This window comes from Theropithecus gelada, chromosome 3 (assembly GCF_003255815.1).
Source record: "Theropithecus gelada isolate Dixy chromosome 3, Tgel_1.0, whole genome shotgun sequence".
Lineage (NCBI taxonomy): Eukaryota > Metazoa > Chordata > Mammalia > Primates > Cercopithecidae > Theropithecus > Theropithecus gelada.
The window spans coordinates 181445015-181467813 of record NC_037670.1 but is presented as its reverse complement, the minus strand read 5'-3'; the positions used below and the strand labels follow the sequence as shown (position 1 = coordinate 181467813).

Below are 22799 nucleotides of genomic sequence, written 5' to 3'. Positions count from 1 at the left end.
AAAGGAAAAACCCCCCCCAAAAAAAAAAAAAAAAAAAAAAAAAAAAAAAAGATCAGTATTCCCTGAAGAGAAATGATAGCTAGAAGGTAATCAAGACAGGATAAGCAGGCATTTTTAAAGCTTTAATTAACAAACAGAAACTAAAATGGATTGGAAAGACAATCATCCCACAATGTTCCTCAAGCGTTACCACACTGTAAGGAACATTTACTTCAGCACGCCAGGTGCACAGGTAAGTTTAGCAAATGGTGACACTAACTCCACCCACTTCTAAAAGCTACTTACTGGAGGACATCCAAGAGGAAGAGCGAGTCACCCACGATGCCAAGATTGACTGACATCTTTCAGATGATTTAAAACCCTGAGTTTCCAAAATCAAGCCTGGAATCTCTGGAGTTTAAAAAGCTTAAATTTTATAAAGGATAGAGATATAAGGAATAATCCATCACTGAATTAAACCAACGGGGGCTGGGGAACTACAAGGAATAGGAAAATAGGAGATGACAAAAACACAGATTATTGAGCCTTCCAGACAAAAGGATGCCAAACAGCGATTAAAAAACTACAGTTTGGGTACAACATACACTGCTTAGGCGACAGCAGCACCGACATCTCAGAATTCAACACTATAATATAATGCATCCACGTCACTAAAAACCACTTACACCTCCCCAAAAGCTATTGAAGTATTTTTAAAAATTAAAGACTTTAAAAATAAAACTTAAGACTCTCAAACAGGGACATTGAGCACAAACCAAAGACAGCAGACGCACATCCCAGAATGGCTGGGACCATATGGGGCCATGCACAACCAGGTATGTGCCATTAAGGAGTGCTCAGCTTCCCATTTTCAAAGGCGCTTAACACTACAGAAAGTAAAGAGACGGTTGACTTTACCAGAAACTAATTTAAATCAAATGCTATTCTTATTCCAAGTCATCATTTACTTGAGTGATGCTGTCAATGCTCAAAGCCATTTCCTAACTTTTCAAAGCTGCTCTCATGCACACTTAGACTGAATTCTCTAGGAATAATCTTAACAGGGTTTAAAAATCAAAGGTGTAAGATTTGACAGCAACAAATAGGTTTTTTATTCTATTAGTAACTTAATAAAATTACACTTCTATCAACGGAAAAACAGAATAAAAGTAATTTTCTCAGCCAGGCGCAGTGGCTCATGCCTGTCCAGCACTTTGGGAGGCCAAGGTGGATGGATCACTTGAGGTCAAAAGTTCCAGACCAGCCCTGACAACATGGTGAAATCCCACCTCTACTAAAAATACAAAAATTAGCTGAGTGTGGTGGCAGGCACCCGTAATCCCAGCTACTCAGGAGGCTGACGTAGGAGAACCGCTTGAACCCCGGAGGCAGAGGTTACAGTGAGCCAAGATCATGCCACTGCACTCCAGTCTGGATGACACAGCAAGACTATCTCAAAACTTAAAAAAACAGTAACCTTCCCAAGTACAAATGAATGCTCCCTCTCCCTCAAAAAAAGTTTTCACCAGAAAGATTTCTTAGGAGTCAAACATATTTTACCTGTAACACCATGTTGAGTAGACTGTTCACAGCCAGAGTTGCATGAAACACTCCACGAAGTCTAGAACAACCAAATGTATTCTAAACTTTTGCAGCACCAAAGCTATAGCAAACTGCTTCCTAGTTTAACAATTACAGGTCAAGACTTGTCTTCCTTTTCCTGGTCTTTCTGGACATCCCTGGATGTCTCAAGGCTGCTGCATTGACTCATCCCACCCACTTATGAAAAATATAAAACCCTGAAGTCCAAAGTATCTACTTGAATTTCTCATTTAGTAACAAAGAAGCCACCCGTCCTGATAGCATAAACAAAAGCGCACTCTATGACCCCACAATGCTAGTTGTGAGGTGGGATTTCCAACACTACAGGGCGCTGTCCCGCTTTCCCGCATGTGCCATGGCTGCATACCTACCTTATCCAGAGACACGAAGTGCCGTGTGCTGGGTTATTTCCGACACAACAGACAAGCACATTACTCGTTCTTCTTCTTGTAGTTCAACTGTCCCCAAATACTTAACTGTTGCTATGCTTTTTTGAGCTCCTATGAAATTCCTTAAAATATTTTTTACTTATTTTCAGAAACAGTACATCAGGTTCCTTAAATGCTCTGGCATATCCTGAGCAATCTCTATGCCCTCCTGCAAAGCCAGCATGGATGGAAAGCGCTGTTTGTCAGGGACCCGCCCGTCCTTCTAGCAGTTTTCACACTATTTAGTTCCAAAACAAAAGTTTTAAATCCAGTCTAAATCTAGTTCAATATTCACTACAGCTAGGATTCTAGTTACCAATGGCAATCATGAAAGGTATTACAAACTGAGAAACAAAAGACCTTTATTTTTGCTCACTCCTAAATCATTCCATGACTGTCCCATGCATACTGTCCAGAAGTGATTTTTTTTTTTTTTTTTTTTTGGAGATGAAGTCTCGCTCTGCCTCCCAGACTGGAGTACAATAGCATGATCTTGGCTCACTGCAACCTCCACCTCCCGGGTTCAAGCAATTCTCCTGCCTCAGCCTCCCAAGTAGCTGGGATTACAGGTACCTGCCACCACGCCCAGCTAATTTTTCAGTAGAGACAGGGGTTTCACCATCCTGGTCAGGCTAGTCTCGAACTCCTGACTTCAGGTGATCCACCCGCCTACGCCTCCCAAAGTGCTGGGATTGCAGGAGTGAGCTACTGTGCCCGGCTCCATAAGTGATCTTACATCAAATCCTAAAAACTAGAACATACTTTAAGAATGAAAAATTATACAATGGTTTCTTCCCTCTCCTGTAGAAATGTTACCATAATTAAATGTTTGATCAATTGCTAAATCGCAACTTACAATATGAAAATCTTCATATACTTCAAATATACTGAAGAAAATGTCTACATGTAACTGAGGTGCAGCATAATAGCACGAAACGCTATTAAAGTGACACTAGAAGCCCAGGCACAAATCATACACAGACACAAAAAAGCTCCAGATCCCACTCAGGAAGAATGCACCAACACATTCGCATTTATTTTCTTTTTTTTTTTTTTTAAAGCAAATGACAAAGACCCAGTTTACCAGCTTTACTTTTTTAAACCTAAGCTTAACATTACATATTTAAACAATTGTCAAAACTTACTAAGTTGCCAGCATTCATGCACAACTAGAAAACATCCTTAATTTATATTAAACCAGAAATGTATTACCATTAATGCATTAATATCTTTCACTACTAAATACTGAAAAAAATTGAAATTATTTCTGTAGAAGAATCGTCCTGGTAATGTTAACTTCACAGCAGGCCGACACTACGTGGCTCACATTTCAGACACAATGAAAAGCAGGTCCATGCTGGTGTTAGTGTACAATCTTGTCCTACACTAAAGAGTCAAGACTCACCTTGGAGTACGTTTAATAAAAAAGCAAAGTGCATACAGAGATTTACAACAATTTTAAAGACAAAAAAAAAAATGGTCCTATTATGTGGTCCCAACAATAAACTCAAAAGTCTATGACAAATAGAGGCTCCGATGAGCTGTTTATAAATACTTTAGGTACAATTATACTGAAAGTTGAGTTCGTTTGAAATCTTCAAAAAAATGTTCCTGTTAATCCTCAAATGGTGCTTGTTATAGTTTAACATTTCTGTTAAGCGCGTGCGTTGAATTACTTGTTATCCAAGCGCAGCAGCTGCTCCTTACCATTTATTGTTAAGGACTTTAACTGGCCGTCTTCTTCAACTTCTACTCTTTCTTGACCGTTCTCGACAATTCTGTAGGAAAAAAATTCATTTAAAAACCTTTCCGGTAAAGTAAATACATGTGTGAGGGTAACTAAGTTTTTTAAGGACATTACTGAAATACACCATGAATATAAGTAATTTTCAGGCTGTAAAAACACGGCTGAAGCCAACCTGTGAACAATACGTCTTCCTTTCCTAAAACAGAATTAACCTGACAAAATAAATTGTCTCAAATACTGTACAGGTGGATGCTAAATACAAGCAGAGGCTATAAAACAGTAAAGGCTTTACTATTAAAGATTCTCCATTCAGTCATCTTAACAAAGCTGCAGAAACTTGTTACACTTAAGTTATTATCTTTTATTTACAACTTATCTTTTATTTACATTAAAGATCCCCTCTAATAAATCAACAGTTAAGTAAAATTTAAGAGGAAGAGCTTTAATTAATGAATTTGGAGAGAAGATGATTTTCATGGTGCCAGATGCAGCACACAACAAGCTCTGCTTCACACTCTGGGAGACGTGCAGCATGGCACCAGTGAAACATCATGCCCGCTTACTAAAAATATGAAATGCAGATTAGCACAGTACCTCTTTGTAGTGATTTTTCTGCCATTAACCATTTTAGTTGAAGTTGATATCGATTTGAAGTTGCCCATGCCACCACCACCAAATGACGTGGAAGAGAATGAAGTGAGGCCCCCATGACCTAGTGACCCAAATGAAGTAAATCCTACAGGAAAACAGAAAAGAAAAATGCTTAGAGAAATATGTCAACTACTAATGCAAAGACAAGAGTTTGAAAATTCAGTAGCAGACTGTTTAATGTTAAGACGTAGAACCGATGAGTAATAAACCATGCAACTAGCAAGGCCTCAGCCGAAGTGCTGGGATGCCCAGGGGGAAAGACTGTCTCAAATCCCTCAGTGGGGACCCTAGGGGAACGCGAGAGTGCAGCCTCTCACCCTCTCCTCATGCAGAGCTTCGCTGGACATGAGCAGCCTTTCTGACATGGCAAAGACCACCCCAGCTTGTGGGTGGTCTGCCTGGCACCACGCAGCACATGCGTTGTGTTAACGTGAACATTCTGGAACCGGGACCGGTATTAAGCTCCAAGCAGCAGAGCAGACTCAGTATCAAAGCTCTGTTTGCTATGGCATGGCTTGTAAACTCCACGGACTGTGACGGACACCCTTACCCCACAAGAACAGAATGTCCTCACCACCGCAGAACAGCAAACCTAACCGGCTTCCTTTCTCTTTACCAAAGAACCACAGGGGATAAAAATCTAAATTATTAAAAAACTAAAATAACTGTAGAAAGAATACTACAAGCATCCATCTGAAAAACCTATGTCTCTACGGTTCATGGACACCATTCTCAATTATACATTATGGACACTGTATCAGTGCGGACACTGAAAAATTTCACAAGTCACACTAAAGCAAACCTATTTTTTTATATTAAAGCTGGTCTACTGGTTAGAGCTTAATACTTGTCCTGCTTCCAAAATGTTCACATTAACACAAATTACGCATACCTCTGAACATGATTCAATCATCTAAGGCCAGATACTGTCTAGTGCTAGTGGCGTACTGAAGAAATATGTGAGCCAGGTATGTTAAGTTTACCTTTTCTAACGACTTCACTGAAAAGCAGAAACTAGTGAAATTAATTGCAGTATTTAATACAGTATATCCAAAATATTTCAATTGGAAATACAAAAAATCAAATCGTTTGTGATACTTTATACTGTTTTCCATGTTCCATCTTTGAAACCCAATGACTGTTTCACACTCCCGCTGATCTCCATTTGGAGCAGCCAGGCCTCCAGGGCTCAGGACCCACACGTGGCTGGTGACCACTGCAACAGTCTAGATCAAGCCTCGCTAAGTACTTATTCTTGTGATACTCTGTAAGGCACCTCAGAAGTGGAGAAGGCTTACACCCCCACCACACACACACACACACACACACACACACACAGGAGCCACTGATTACTTTTAAAAAGGACTATTTACGTGGTATTTTTAACTAGTTTTCTTAACCTGTGGTCAGCATATTCCATGGTATCTAATGAGAGGATCTGCTGAGGGAAAGCACATCAAAACTGAGGTCCAATCAAGCAGAATTCACTACTTACCTAGATGGCATGAGCACAATGTTAAAAGAAAATAAAATTCTGACCATTATGAAGGAACCCTATGTAACAAGCTCTCCCAATTCTTACCGTGGAGGCTTAAAAATAAAAATGAGAGAATCAAAACAGCAGCTCCAGGCCAGGAGTGGTGGCTCATGCCTGTAATCCCAGTACTCTGGGAGGCCAGGGCAGGTGGATCCACCTGAGGTCAGTTCAAGACCAGCCTGGCCAACATGGCAAAAACCCTGTCTCCATTAAAAATACAAAAATTAGCTGGGCCTGCTGGTGCACACCTGTAATCCCAGCTACTCAGGGGGCTGAGGCAGAAGAATCACTTGAACCCAGGAGGCAGGAGGCTGCAGTGAGCCGAGACCATGCCACTACACTAAGAGTGGCACTTATTAAAAGTGAGACTCTGTCTTTTTAAATTTAAAAAAAAAAAAAAAAAAAAGAGCTCCTCTGTGAAGAGAAACTGGGTAAGCTTCAGAGAAAAATGGGATGCTAATTCTTCAGGCTAAACTCACAGGTATATAATGTGTGTTTATATACATATTCATATTACTCCAGTCTATAAGCTGTGTTTCCACTTATGAAGAGCTACGTGAGCAAGGCTGACACTTCACTAGTGAGTGAGCCTGGCCTGGGCTGGTGTTAAGGCCTAGCCTTCGATTCCATCCAGTGGGACACTCCTGGGATGCTACCTATTTGCGTACTTTTGTTTTAACTGCAAAGGAGGTTAGACAGCATGAAGGTTAGTGAGATTTCCCGAGTGCGTTACTTTCCACCTACTGACACAGAACACACTTTGCCCCTTGTTAACTAAGAATTTCATTACATTCTGGCCTTGATTATTATATTAAGAGAAGATTTCCAAGTACAACGTTCTTAGGAAGATTAGGAGAAAATGTAGGTTATTAAGCATAGACTTGTATACCAAAAAAAGCTGGCAAATCTACAATGCTATTCTACGAAAGCAATGCACATATTTTAAATTACTCTAAAAGAGTATTATGCTTATAAGTACTAATCACTGTTAAGATAGCAGAAATTAAACCTAGGGATTTAATACCTGTATCAAAAGAAGAAAATCCACTTCCAAAAGACGGGAATCCACTGAACGCGGAGAAAAACGACCCCGTCCCTCGGCTTCTGCTTCCTCGGGGACCCCTTCGATTCCCAAAGAAGTCCTCAAAAGGGTCTTCTAAAATCAAACATAAACACACACTATGAAATCTTTTTTCAAGTTTTTTTCCTCATGTGACAGCTACAGTAAGAGAAAATAGATGTTTGTAACATATTCAGGAACAAAAAACTTAGATGAGGTTGTAACAAAAGAGCTTATCTACAGAGTAACTGAAAGACTACCTCACCAACAGTTTCACCAACTGTTTAATTCAACTAAAACTACAATACCAGGCCGGGCGCGGTGGCTCAAGCCTGTAATCCCAGCACTTTGGGAGGCCGAGACGGGTGGATCACGAGGTCAGGAGATCGAGACCATCCTGGCTAACACGGTGAAACCCCGTCTCTACTAAAAATACAAAAAACTAGCCGGGCGAGGTGGCGGCGCCTGTAGTCCCAGCTACTCCGGAGGCTGAGGCAGGAGAATGGCGGGAACCCGGGAGGCGGAGCTTGCAGTGAGCTGAGATCCGGCCACTGCACTCCAGCCCGGGCTACAGAGCAAAACTCCGTCTCAAAATAAATAAATAAATAAATAAAACTACAATACCTTATATCAAATAAATTACCAGACTTAATTTAAAAACAGCACATATACACATTCTTTATGGAGCATCAACATGCACTTCAAACTCAGCTCTTCTCACATCACTGATCTGAGATCCTGTTAGATGCTGTTCCTGCTATGACCACTGGAAAAGTGAGAAAAGCTTTACACTGAGGCTGTTGTACTCCTTAAAGAGTCTGAGTTGCCTTCTCCAAAGCAATTCAGAAACAAACAGAAAAATGGATTACCCTAACATGCACATACACACACAGAGAAAGAGAGAAGTTAATGGTGTGGCCACTTCCATCCTGGCTAACACAGTGAAACCCCGTCTCTACTAAAAAATACAAAAAACTAGCCGGACGAGGTGGTGGGCGCCTGTAGTCCCAGCTACTCGGGAGGCTGAGGCAGGAGAATGGCGTAAACCCGGGAGGCGGAGCTTGCAGTGAGCTGAGATCCGGCCACTGCACTCCAGCCTGGGCGACAGAGTAAGACTCCGTCTCAAAAAAAAAAATAAAATAAAATGGTGTGGCCACGTAAACTAAGAGTAAATACCTGATGAACCTCGGCAAAGGAAATTCCTTTTATTCTAAGTGTGATGTCTCAAAAAACTTTTAAGGATTAGCTGAAATCAATTCTGAACAAATGTTAACCAGCAGACATAAGATTACGCCTGAAGGTGTCTCAACAGAAAATCACCAACGTGAGGAAGCATCACGCTGCCAAGTGGAAACACAAAATGCTCCTGAAAATCGAGATCAGAACTGACTGTTTTGTTTTCCTCTGTTGGTGTTATCAATCAATGCGTACTTACTAAAAATTCATAAAGTATACAAAGCTTTTTAATTTACCTGGGTTCTGCATTAATTACCGTAATTTTTTCAGAAAACATGGGAAACCTATGATAAAAGCAAGGAATCCTAATAGATGCATTAAGACATAAACACATGCAAGGTATAAAGACAAAGGCAAGCCACAACCAACTACAGAATTAGTATGGCCTATTTGCAGGCCAGAGTGACCAAAGCAGGGAGTAGATACATTCGAGTCACAAAGGTTAACACTAAATACCGCAGCACACAAGGATACAACAACAAGCACTAAAATTAAGCAGAAATCGAGACTCATGAAGCAACTGAGGTTATGAACAAGAGTGACTTGATCCAGCTACTCTGGAGGCTGAGTGGGAGGATTCCTTGGGCTCAGGAGTTTGAATCCAGGCTGGGCAACATAGCAAGACTTTGTCCCTACTAAAGAAAATTCAGCGACTAGAGAAAAGCAGCACCTGAGGCTGACTCTGACCAGTCTGAAAGGATCGACGTACAGGTGGGCAGTCAAAACCCTGAGATGCTGGGTACCCCCAGGACCAGCAAATAGTACATAGTGAGAGGAGCAAAGGCTGAGGAAGCTTCTGCATAGCAGAGAGGACAGAGGTCCACACCGGACTATTATAGAGCTCGTCGGAATGAAACTGGCCAGTCGGCTTTACCCAATGCCAAGCCCAAGACATTGAGTCCCAAAGAAAGAAACACTGGGAGAACTGGTCACTGGTTATCTTTTGGAAGACAGAAGAGGAAGAAGGCATGCACGACCAGTGCCCGGACACCCCATGCGCCAATCTGCCCCTCCGCCCACAAGCCAGCGTGAGGTGGAGACCTAGAGGAGGAATGGCAGAACGAGGATGCCAACAAGAAGTTACTCAAACTGTTACTGACTGCAAGTTACCGCCCACATTCCACAGTCAATGTCCCCCACCCATAAAAACAAGAAGACGGTCATAGGTACTTTGCAAACAGACCTTACTGTCCCCCACTGTTCTACTCAAAGACAAGAAAGAACAAAAGCAAAGATGTTAAATCATAACCTTGTATCTAAAACTAGGAACACATTTTGTGAATTTCTCTAGGACACAAAAACTGCATCCAATTCAAATAAAATCCAAGCATTCTATTTAGTAACTTTCTACTTTATAGCCATAGCCTGCACACCACTGGGTCACATATGTTATCTGACATATCTACAATATATCCTCCCAGGTAAAGAAACAAACATTACAAATACAGTTAAAACTGATTATGCTACAGTAACTCTCTTCATCTCCCCTAGGAGGTGATCCTTAAAAAGCATTTCCAGGAGGCCACAGTAGCTCACGCCTATAATCCCCGCACTTCGGGAGGCCGAGGCAGGCAGATCACTTGAGGTCAGGAGTTTGAGACCAGCCTGGCCAACATTTTGTACTAAAAATACAAAAAAAGTTAGCCAGGAGTGGTGATGGGCACCTGCAGTCTCAGCTACCCAGGAGGCTGAGGCACGAAAACTGCCTGAATCCCAGAGGTGGAGGATACAGTGAGCTGAGATCGCGCCACTGCATGCAAGAGAACATGAGTCCATCTCAAAAACAAAAGGCATTTCTGCATTACCATAAATTGAGGACATTAGCATATATCTGCAGTTTCAGCTCCTAAGGAGGCCAAGACAGGAGACATCCCTGGAGGTCAGGAGTTCAAGACCAACCTAGGCAACATAACAAGACCACTTCTCTACAATAAATTTAAAAATTAGCCAGGTGTGGTGGTACACATCTTTAGTCCCAGCTTCTTGGGAGGTTGAGGCAGAACTGCTGAGCCCAGAAATCCATGGTTGCAGGGAGCTATGATCACACCTGTCAACAGCCACTGCACTCCAACCTGGGTAAGAGTGTGACAATGAGATCCAAAGAAAGGCACTCGTGTGGCCAGTCTCACTGGCCATACCTGAGTCCCTAAACCGTTACTTTTACACACTCTACAACGTCTATATCCTTCTGCAATTTCCCATTTATCAATGTTAACAGATTGGTTTAGTCACAATTTCTTTAAATCCATGGCAACTAAACCCTTAGTTGTCCACAAGGCATTGAGCTTTTGGATGCATCTTGAACCAGTGTCTGAGTGATAGCAGTACTAGCCAAGTTATTTTAACTGGTTTCAATTCTAGGCTAAATTAAGACGAGGACATTCATAATTATAAAGTCATCATCTACAGAAGCTACTTCAAAAGCTGGTTGAGTAAGTATGTTATGAGAAGGCCAACGCTTTTCAGTTCCATTTTCTTGTATTAAAAAAATCTTTATCTTGCTTATTTCTCTACTGACATTTTATAGCTTAAATATAATTTTTTACAATTCAGGTATTCACTGAATTTTAACTCCTATAATTTCAAATATTAAAATCACAAGTTACCCTAAAAATGAAGTCTCATTTATAATACAGTGTTAAGAAACATTAAAATAATTTCAATACTTATAACTACATATAGTTAAAAGTTGGGATCAGACAAGTCCTTATTTCAAGGAAGAGCTACTTATCACGCGCCGCTTTCTGTCGTTTTGAAAAGCAACCTAGAAGTATGTATTAAGCTTTTAAAACCTTCAGCCCCCAAAATAAGACCAATATTTTTATCATAAAAACCTTCAACCCAGCAATTCTACGTCAGGGCACTCAACTCATCCCAAACGCAGAACGAAGCTGCTGAGTGTGCAACTGTTACTGATGTGAGAATAACCACGCAGAGGTGAGCAAGCCTGTGAAATGCAGACTTGGAAGTGTCCCTGGCTAGCAGAGCTGGAGAGAGGCAGGGAGGCCTGTGGGCATCCTAACTATACAGAACGTGCTACAACACTCCCATGGGGCTCCAACTGGGGGCGGAGGGGCAAGACCTCCTTCTCCTCACACCTCACTCCCATTTTCAAATTTTTAAACCCAGCATGTGTTATTACTTTTGGATTATACTGATCATACTTCTATACTTTAGAAATAAATCTTAAGACACTTGTTAATCAAATGTGCTATAGACTTCTTTTTTACTTTACCTCACCAGGAAGAACCACAACCAGTGAGGTGCCTGCTGAAGGCCACAGGACCACAGAATGGGCAGTGGAAGAAAGTGGCTGTGTCCACAGAATCAGTTACAGGAAAGAGGACCATCAATGCTTGGAGTATTTCCTGCTTATTTTGTGACCAGTATTTGTCATATATAATCTATGCATGTTATAGTTAAGCACGTATCAGTTTTCTTCCCTCTCTTATCCTCTTATGTAACATACACGTACTACTGCCTATTAAGTTACCCCGTATCAAGTAGAACCATAAGTATCACAGGGGAACGTGACCTCCACTAGGTAAGTGGCTAGTGCGCTTTTGGTTGTCTGTAGGATAGTGGTATCATGTTAGGTGGCTATAACCTTGCTCTTGTCTTCACTTGAAGATTAAGCCTGAGTTAAGGAAATGCATATGGGTGCCAAGTTGACAAGAGATGGACACATGGTTGATTTCATGTTCAGGCTGACTGGGCCATCCATGCACAGAGTTCCCAAATATTGAGCCGAACATCCTTCTGGGTGATTCTGGATGAGATTAGCATTTGGATCGGGAGACTGGTAAAGCAGGTTGCCTCCCTAATGTGGATGGGCCTCATCCAATCACCTGGGGGCCGGGGATCCCCACCCCACACCACCCCACCCCAGGGGAGGAGACTGCTCCAGCTCTGACGGGTTTTACTGGCTAGCCTCCACAGTGGTGAGGCTTAGAGTCTTGAGCACCTTCCTTGTAATACACGTTTCTCCCCCACTGGCAGTTTCTCTAGACTCACGCAGATGCTGCAAAGCAAAACATGTATGTTCATCAATCTTTAGAAGCATCTCTTTACATGGGTCTTCAAACCTTAACTTTGAATCCTGAGGTACAAACATTACTTGAAACAGACTGCATTAGGATTTAACTCTTGAGGACTAAGTTCTGATTTTTTATCTTGCCCAAATTCCTAAGGGGCCTGGGAGTCGTGTCCTACAAACCATCTGAAATTGTCCTTGCAAAGCCGTCCTTTGTCGGGGAAAATGTGCATCTATCAAGAGTCTATTCACATAGCTATATCTTTTTCTTCCAGGCCCTCCCAATCCTGAAGAGATTAACTCAAAGTCTAGAACATGTTAAAGGTCTGAAAAGGAAACATTTGTCATCTATTGTCTCTAAGGGCAGTCACTATGAGACTTCAAAGGAACCTTCTCCACAATCTTATATCTTAACCTGAACATTTTTTTTCTATGACCCAGGTCTTTAGACAAACTCAACCAATTGTCAACCAGAAAATGTTTTCTTTCACCAACAGTCTGGAAGCCCCTGCTTTGAGCGGTCCTGCCTTTCTGAGCCAAAAAACGTCTTCCCTGCCCCCAAGACGGAGTCTCGCTCTGTTGCCCAGGCTGGAGTGCAGTGTCGCGATCTGAGCTCACTGCAACCTCCACCTCCCGGGTCAAGCAGTTCTCCTGCCTCAGCCTCCCGAGTAGCTGGGATTACAGGCGCCTGCCACCCCAACTGGCTAATTTTTATATTTTTAGTAGAGGCAGGGTTTCACCATGTTGGCCAGGCTGGTCTCAAACTCCTGACCTCAACATCCACCTCGGCCTCCCAAAGTGCTGGGATTACAGGTGTGATGTGATTGATGTCTCATGCCTCCCTACAATGTATAAACCCAGCTGCACCCTGACCACTTGGACACATGTTCTCGGGACTGCTGAGGCTGCGTCACCAGCATGGTCACTTCTATTTGGCTCAGAATACACCTCTTTAAATATTTTACACAGTTCGACTCTCTTCAGTGACACTCTCTTCATTTCCATGTTCTGGGCATCGTATAGCAAGAGCTTCTTTAAAACTTTGCAATACCATGCTATTCCCTGAGGAATACTAAGACCAATTCACGAAGGGGCCCATAACATTAACGAGATCCTAAACCAACAATCTAAAGAACAGTCACAAATGTATGAACAAAAAATATATATACAATGAATTGAACAGTGTGAGAAAACTGACCACAAAACACATGTAACAAACATTTACACACATACAAACCTGAAAAACACTGAGGAAGTGGAGAACATATTTTAAACCCACACATTTTCTCTGAGCTTTACCAAGCATGAGAACGTGACGGAACAGGAACAGCTTAACAACAAAGCGAAGGGGATTCCCACCAACCGCTTTCATCTCACAGCAGCACAGTGCAGGGCAGAACTAAGCTCGCCCTTCCTCAGCACACCCCCACCCCACGGACCAGGAGAGGCCTGCTGTCATGATTTCACTGTCAACTCCCCAAGTGCACAGAAAAGCTGGAACAAAAAGATGACAGCAAAACAAAATTGAAAAAGCATCATGGCTATTTCAAACAAAGGACAATATCACTCTCTCCTGAAGTTCCAAAGCTAAAACCTAAACAGCCACCCTCAAAAGTGAGAAACGCTTGAGATTCAAAAGCCAAGCATGAAAGACACAGACTCCTCTGCTCTCCAAACTCCTCTCAAAACCAGGCACTCATTTACTACAACTCGCATGTTTTGATGGTGTCACTCACATTTTCTGAAGCAGCAAATAACATAACTGTTAGGAATCTGGAATACAATATGCAATGGCAATAAATGAAGAACACGACCAGAGCTCTGCCCTGAACCGCAAACCCTGAGAACAGAGCTTCAGTGTTTCTCTCCACTGCCGAACCAGCACCTAGAATAGTGCCTGGCACTAAACAGCAGGCACACCATATTTGTTAAATGAACACCACTATTTTCAGCTTCCCATACAATTGTTTTGTATTACAAGTATAATTTCTAATTACATCCTAGGTCTGGTTAGAGCAATCTGTTTCCCAAAAGTTACAAAAATCTATCAAAGTCAAAGAATCCACAATACACTGGAATCAAATTATTCTATTTCAAATACAAGAAGGCCAACAAGAGATGAGGAACCCTGGCGTCAGGAGGAATGGGCCTCCTCCCAGCCACAGTCCTCATTCCTCAGGCAAGAAACCACCAGAACAGCAGCAGGCTCCGGGCTCTTTTCTGAGCCCTACTCGCAGACGGCCGATTCATCTGTCCTCCACCGTCACACATTCCACCTCACCGTCCCCTACACCATCATACTTCCTGTAAATGCTGGTATTCCCTAAACCTGTCAAAGCCCAACATAGTCTTAGCTCTGCTGCAGCCTCAAGTTTAAACCACTCTTCCTACCTCTTGCACCTACAGTCCCAGAACATCTCCTCCTGGGAGCACTACAGACACGGCAACTATCTCAATCTCTGGAGTTGTCCACAAGTTCACCAGGGACCAAAATCCCACTGGAAACAGATGACGCGAAAACCCACAAACCGACAAAGGACTCACGCAACGTCTTGCTCAGCTGACTGTCATGCCAACAATGTGAACCAAACACTATACAAAGACCTGCAAGGGAGACCAACACCACAAAATACAGGGGAGGAACCACCAAAGAAACACTGCACACAAACTCCTATGGCATGGCTCAAGCCTTCTAGGGGGGTAGTCAGAGCCTCAGTTCTCACAGCAGAGAAAATTCTCAAAATGACCGTTTCAGGGAACCATTTCCTCTCCCTATTTAAGGAAGGAGATCAGAGGAAACAAAGGTCCTAAAATTACCAAGTGTGTACTGAAAAACAGCACCGAAGAAGCTGCAGATCACTAACATGGGCACCATCCTCACTAGCCAGAATAATTTTAAGTAGAAATGAAGGGCCTGGCACGGTGGCTCACGCCTGTAATCCCAGCACGTTGGGTGGCTGAGGTGGGTGGATCACCTGAGATCAGGAGTTCAAGACCAGCCTGATCAACATGCAGAAACCCTGTCTCTACTAAAAATATAAAAGTAGCCAGGCATGGTGGCGCATGTCTGTAATCCCAGCTACTTGGGAGGCTGACACGGGAGAATCACTTGAACCCGAGAGGTGGAGCTTGCAGTGAGCCAAGATCGCACCACTGCACTGCAGCCTGGGCAACAGAGTGAGGCTCCATCTCAAAAAAAAAGAGATACTTCCAAAAACCAGCTCTTTCTCGACATGAGGAGTTCTCAGATATGCACACAACCATATATGGGTTTGGCATCGTCTCCAAGAAACTCACCAGATGAGGGGAAGAGCGTGTGGGACTGCCCGCTGCTTCATGGCCATGTGAAATTACACACAAGGATAGTTCCAACAACTTTAGCCAGAAACCAGTCTCGTACATCATGGTTTCGTTTTTTAATCTTTTTTTCTTAAATTTTTAGAGACGTCATCTCATTATTTTTCCCAGCTTAGACTCGAACACCTGGGCTCAAGGAATCTGCTACCTCAGCCTCCCCAGCTGCTGGCATTACAGCGGTGCACCACCACGCCCAGCTTAATATGTGATTTTTTATGCGTATTTTAAAAGACTCCTTAACGTCTTCTAAGTGACCTGTGTGTAGGTGTGCATGCGTATGAACTCTGTCCTTCAGTAATCAAAGAACACTCATTACAAACAAACTGCTGTAGCACTGTGCAATGACAGTGGGTCCAGGTCACCAGCACACACACATCCAATCTGCTGTGCCACTCCCATGCCTGTACTTGACCCCTAACTTCTAGCTCTCATTAACATGTCTAACTCTGGCCGGGCATGGTGGCTCACACCTGTAATCCCAGCACTTTGGGAGACCGAGGTGGGCAGATCACCTGAGGTCAGAAGTTCGAGACCAGCCTGGCCAACATGGTGAAACTCCATCTCTACTAAAAATACAAAAATTAGCCAGGTGTGGTGGTGGGCACCTGTAATCCCAGTTACTTGGCAGGCTGAGGCAAGGGAATCGCTTGAACCTGGGAGGCAGAGGCTGCAGTGAGCTGAGACCGCGCCACTGCACTCCAGCCTCGGTGACAGAGCAAAACTCTGTCTCGGAGCTGGGGGTGGGGGCACATGTCTAACTTTACAGGTTCCTCCTTTCACCTTTCAAAATTTGCTGCTTGGCTGTGAATTTCAAAGACTAGCACAAAAATCTACCCGCTAGAAATACGATGTTAAAGGTTGAATCACGCCCCCCAAAAAAGATATCCTAATCCCCAGTACCTGTGAATGTGACCTTACTTAGAATAGGCTCTTTGTAGATTATCAAGTTAAGATGAAATCATTACAGTGGGCACTAATCCAATATAAATGATGTCCTTATGAAAAGGGGGAACTTGTGGCTGGGCACAGTGGTTCATGCCTGTAGTCAGTACTTGGGAGACTGAGGAAGGAAGACTGCTTGAGCCTAGCGGTTCGAGGCCAGCCTAGGCAACATAGTGAGACCGCTGTCTCTAAAACATTGAATCCACTGGACACAGAGACAGACTCAGAGAAGATGATGTGAAGATCGGACGGGCCATCCATCTGCAAACGCAGAAAGAACAGCTGGGAAGGGGCCTGAAGCGGGACAAGACACACCTCAGAGCTGGACAGGACACACCCCAATCTCAGAGGCAACCAGCCCTGCAGCACCTGGGTCTCACACCGCCAGCCTCCAGGACTAGGAGATGATATGTTTTGGTTGTTTAAGCCCCCGGTTTGTGGTACAGATCAAACTCAGAGACCAAAGGCTGCCTTCAGGGTCTGTGCTCTGGCTTCTAGTGATGCCTGGCCAGTGCTTCAGGACTGCCACCTCCCTCTTTTGCTTCTTTAGTTCTATCTCTGAGGCAGCTGAGGTCATCTGACCAAGGACAGTATCAAGGCATTAGAGGAAACCATTTTATTCTAGATACCCTGTAAGTCAGTCCAGCCCGGACAGCTCCTTGACACTTTATGGTGGTGCCGGCAGCGCCCCAGCTCTGGCCCACTGTGCTCCTCCTCACTCAGCAGCTCCTCGCACTCCTCATTGAGCTCCTCTGTGCCCCTAGGGCTGGCCCCGTCCTTGCTGGATATGAGCTCCAGCTCCTCGCTGAGGGACTCACCCAGGCCCCAGTTATATCCTATGCAGGCCTCAACCTCACTGGAGTGCCAGGTCCTCACTGGATATCATCACATCCAAGGCCTCACTGTTCTCTTCACTGGGGCTGTCCTCTGTGGCCTCCTCCATCCCGGGCAGCTCCACTAACTCCTCACTAGGCTCCAAGTCCTCACTGGCCACATCCTCACACCCTGGGAGAGTAAAATGACTGACTCACCACCATCATTTAATCACACGTCAGAAAGTCAGGTTACTATCCTCAATGCACTCATTTTTCCTCCAAAAAGTCTGCTTCCCTTGGTGCTACATACCACAGGACTCCCCCTCTATTGCTATGGAGCATCATTCGTACCAGAGTGATGCTTTACAAAGGAAAAACTTGCTGCACTGCTAAAATAAAAGGCCTCTCTGGAAACCCTAAAGGTTAGCTTTGGCTTTCCAAGAATATAAATAAAACTGTGAAGTTAAACCCACAGGCTTTTCCCAGACGGTAATGCCTGCTATGACTAACGGGATCAAAAGGCACTATTATCAGGTACCCTTTCTTTCCTAACTTAGAGCATCACTTCACTGAGCAACAGGGTCCTCCAAGAATAACATAAAGAGATCATCCTAATTCAAACAGGTCCACTGCCTATTAATTAACTTTCCTGATTAACATTTGACAAGAGCTCATTTTCACGTGCTCCATATTCTGGAAATTTCAACAGTCACCTAGCCTCAGCAGTTTTGATTGTACCCTCCGATTCAGAGGCAGCATTCCTTTCCAGGCTGGTGTCTGAATCCGCTTCCACGGCCTCTCCTGGAGGGCTTCTGCTGTGAAGGACAGGTTCCACACCCACAGGCCCCAGGCCCAAGTCTCCTTGGCCACAGCGTGACAATGAGCAACTGCCTGGTGCTCAGGCACAGACCTGCATACCGTGTGTCCAACACCCGGCACCCACTTCACCCTTCCCCACCTATCATGAGGGAGGTCTGAAGTACGGCAGGGGTTCTACATTCTGATAAATGTAAAGTGCAGCTCAGAAATATCTTACAGATTTTAAACTACTTTTTTGTCACATGAAAAATACACCAGGTCTAGTAAATATGGTTTATCAGCAGCAGTCCCCAACCTTTTTGGCACCAGGGACTGGTTTCATGGAAGACAATTCGTCCACAGAGCGGGAGGTGGGATGGTTTCAGATACTGGATTCTGATAAGGAACGCGCAACCTACGTCCCTCGCATGTGCAGTTCACAACAGGGTTCGTGCCCTCATGAGACTCCAATGCTGCCACTGATATGACAGGAGGTGGGGCTCAGGCAGTAATGCTTGGCCGCCTGCCCGCCGCTCACCTCCTGTTCCTAACAGGCCAGTTCATAACAGGCCATAGACCACGGTGTTGACCCCTGAACAACATCATTAATAGGCAGAAATCGCTCTCGCTCTGCATCCACGCCCATCTACACTAAACACGCCGCCAGCAGGTTGCACAGTGACTACATACATACAGTAGCCACGGAGTAGCAGCTTCTCCTGTGTGTAAATCCTGAGAGCCTGAAAATGGAAGTCATCTAGAACACCTGCAAGAACGGAATGAACAAGTACCACTGCCACACTCATCATGGGAAACACAGGGTACCTAGTCTTAAAGCAGGTCTGTATGCAAAATGGAGCATTTAACAGTGCAGCGTTTCAGTAAGACTAGCACCTCTCTCCTTGACTAGAGGTAAAAGCTCCCATATTCACTCATATCTAATTAGATCTCTATACCTGGCCGGGCGCGGTGGCTCAAGCCTGTAATCCCAGCACTTTGAGAGGCCAAGATGGGCGGATCACGAGGTCAGGAGATCGAGACCATCCTGGCTAACATGGTGAAACCCCATCTCTACTAAAATACAAAAAACTAGCCGGGCGAGGTGGCGGGCGCCTGTAGTCCCAGCTACTCGGGAGGCTGAGGCAGGAGACTGGCGTAAACCCGGGAGGCGGAGCTTGCAGTGAGCTGAGATCCGGCCACTGCACTCCAGCCTGGGTGACAGAGCGAGACTCCGTCTCAAAAAAAAAAAAAAAAAATCTCTATACTTTTACAAGTAATTGCTCTATGGGTTGGTGTATCAGATTATTTTCCCCAAGGAAAACAAAAATTGGCTACAATTCAGTCACTAAGGGACTTTCCCCTTTGAATTAAAAATAATAATAATGTTAAGAAAGGGCCTGTTGAATGATAATGTTAAGAAAGTGCCTGTTTAAGACGTCCGGTCTCAGACACTGAGAGGACAGCCTTTTTCACCTCACATGCCCTAGAATAGAAGCCAAGGTGTTGGAAGAGTGGGACTTCCTCCTCGCTTGGTCACCATGAGAATCAAGGATCAGAACACAGGACTTCAACCCCAACACTGCCCTGTCCGGCAAAGCAACAAATGCAGTTTGCTGAAGGCTACAGCAAGACGCAAAGGCCATTTTTAAGACAGAGATGGTCTCTTAGAGGAAGATTTCATGCCTGTGAGGGTCAGTGAGGGAAGGATGTAAACATGGTTCTTTCTTGAGTTCTGTTTCTGCTGATGGCAGCAGCGATTACAGCAAATGCACTTCAAAAATGGGCAGACCAGTCTCCCGGTCCCCTAATCTGAAATCCCCCGCTTAGCTTCAGTTTCCCTGAAAATGCTTGAGGCCACTGACTGTCCTTCCTCCCTCAGAAAGGGGCTCTCTTCAAGCCACCCAGCCCATAATAAGGTGTAAGGACAACCTCTTTGAATCCCCATTTGAGATACACTGAAGAACTGCACCATGCAAAAGGCCCAAGACCTACCAGATATGAGTGACTATGCTTCTATAAAGAAGCACAATCTTCACAGTCTGCGGCAGGCAGGGGCTCCACGTGTCTCCCCTATACTATCTGCAGACACAACTGCTCTTCTCTTTCCCTCCTGGGGGTTGCAGGTGGTGGTCAGTTTCTTCACCCATGCTCCAGGCAATGAAGGAAGTAAACACACAATGTGTTTCCCTCTCAATAAGTCAAAAGACAAAAACAGCTACAGGAGTACACGTTTAATCCTGACCTCTCAGGTCACCCACCGCATCACACAGGAAGTCCCAGTGGTTGGTGGGTGAGAAGACTAACAGGAGACAACTAACAAAAGTGCCTGACCCAAACTGTGCCCAAGACACACACCAAAGCCTAGGACCAGGCATCAGGACTGAAATGCTGTCGATAAGAAATCCATTTTCCTACAATCACACAGCAGCTATAACAGCACTGTCTCCCTTAACAAAACTATTCTCTCCTCAGCAAAGGCCTCCGCAGTCTTGCTCCAGAGGTGCCTTTCAGCAAACTCTCAACAACGGTCCTCACACACAATGTTCACAGATGAAAGGTCTTGCAAACAGTACTATGATGCTTAATGATTTTAACAGGAATATGATGTGGCAAATTCACACACAAATTGGTTGTTCAATGGGAAACAACATTTCCAAGACACCAGCACCCATGCCCTTACCACTGTCTCACCTGAGGGCAAAAGCAAGTTAACTAGGGCCATACATAACAAAGAAAAAAAAATACATTAAACCCTTTATTATTTTAATTTTTCAAGTTGTAACTTCAAAACAAATTTTCAAAGACGAAGAAGAGAAAAGATTTTACAGCCCCTGTGCTGCTTTTTTTTTTTTTTCAGACAGGGTCTTGCTCTGTCACCCAGACTGGAGTGCAGTGGCCCAATCTCGACCTTGCAGGTTCAAACAATCCTCCCACCTCAGTCTCCCAAGTTGCTGGGACCACAGGCACACACCACCACACTGAGCTAATTTTTTGTGGGTTTTTTTGTTGTTGTTGAGACAGGGTTTCACCATGTTGCCCAGGCTAGTCCAATGCTGCCTTAAACACAAAGTTTCACGACAAAATACAATGTTTTGTTTTGTTTTTTTTGAGACGGGAGTTTCGCTCTTGTTGCCCAGGCAACAATGCAATGGCGTGACCTCAGTTCACCGCAACCTCTGCTTCCCAGGTTCAAGTGTGTCTCCTGTCTCAGCTTCCCAAGTAGCTGGGATTACAGGCATGCACCACCACGTCCGGCTACTTTCATATTTTTAGTAGAGATGCAGTTTCTCCAAGTTGGTCAGGCTGGTCTTGAACTCCTGACCTCAGGTGATCTGCCCGCCTCGGCCTCCAAAAGTGCTGGGATTACAAGCACGAGCTACCGCGCCCAGCCTAAAACACAATGTTAATTCAACAGAAAGGTCATACTAAGCCCTCACCCTCACTTGGGTCATGGACACACACCAAGTCAACCCACATGATTAACTTACCAAAGAATTCAAATGAAAATGGGTCCCTTCCACCAAAAAATTCCCTGAAGACATCATCTGGGTTACGGAATGTGAAGCCAAATTCAAATGGACTGTCAAAATGACTTCCACCTGCACAAATACAACACAGCTTTTAGTTTATGAATTTTGGTGTTTTGTAGGCAAAGAATTCTTTGTTGACAGAACATTATACAAATCATGATCTAATAAAAAAAAAACATTTCATAAACCTGAAGTTCTCTGTAATTCAAAACATGAGTCCTGTACTGATTGAAAGTGAGTGTGCCCAGCACTGATGACACGAGTGCAGATATTGAGACTACTTTTCCACATCTCTAAACCCATGATCGGCATGTAACATTACACACCATTTTTATGATTTGTTATGAAGGTTTACCAACCAAGAGTATTTGCATCCACTTCGACGACTGGCCTCCTGGAGCCACAGAAGCTGCCATGTGGCCCCAGTGGATCTGGAGCAATAATTTCCCAACATTCCAAGGGAGGCTGGTCACAGCCCAGTGACCATGGGAACTTTTGGAGACAAAGTATAGGCCCTACAAGGTCATTATTTTAGCTTTTCAGGAAAATCTGCTCTTCAAACCCTTAAGATAATTTTGACATAACGTCAAGTGCTGATCTAAGGGTGTACGTTCACAATATATTGCAGTATGGTTACAAATTGTATCCTACCTATAAGAAGTACATCAACATATACTTCTAGTCTCACAAAAGATTTTTAAATGCTATCAATTTCTCTGTCCTCTCCCCAATTTAGTATGCTTTCTAGGTTGCATCTCTATTTACTGATACAAAATAGACTCTGACCAAGAGACTCGTGATTTACAAACTCAACTTACTTGCCAAGACCATTTGTCTTCAAAGAAAAAACTCATGTACTTACCTCCTCCTCCACCATTTAATCCTTCTTTGCCATATTTGTCATAGATGTCCCGTTTCTTAGCTAAAAATTTAAAGAAAAGTCAGTAAGGCCAAGTTCCTTTTAAACCCTTAATTTGCCGGGCGCGGTGGCTCAAGCCTGTAATCCCAGCACTTTGGGAGGCCGAGGCGGGTGGATCACGAGGTCAGGAGATCGAGACTATCCTGGCTAACATGGTGAAACCCC

The 22799-nt window shown here is 43.9% G+C and overlaps 1 protein-coding gene across 7 annotated transcripts in view; it reads right to left on the bottom strand.

Annotated features, from left to right (window-relative positions):
* The window catches only part of DNAJB6 (DnaJ heat shock protein family (Hsp40) member B6), an 84956-nt gene that overhangs the window by 30338 nt on the left and 31819 nt on the right, over positions 1–22799 (bottom strand). For 4 of the 7 annotated variants that reach the window (XM_025381251.1, XM_025381250.1, XM_025381253.1 and 1 more), the window contains 5 exons: positions 22578–22637; positions 21674–21784; positions 6969–7100; positions 4351–4492; positions 3717–3787 (listed from right to left, as the gene is read on the bottom strand). In XM_025381251.1, coding sequence (XP_025237036.1) covers positions 3717–3787; positions 4351–4492; positions 6969–7100; positions 21674–21784; positions 22578–22637 — 516 coding nt within the window. The remainder of the gene's footprint in view (positions 1–3716; positions 3788–4350; positions 4493–6968; positions 7101–21673; positions 21785–22577; positions 22638–22799) is intronic. The other 3 variants (XM_025381252.1, XM_025381256.1, XM_025381257.1) reach the window with 3 other exon arrangements.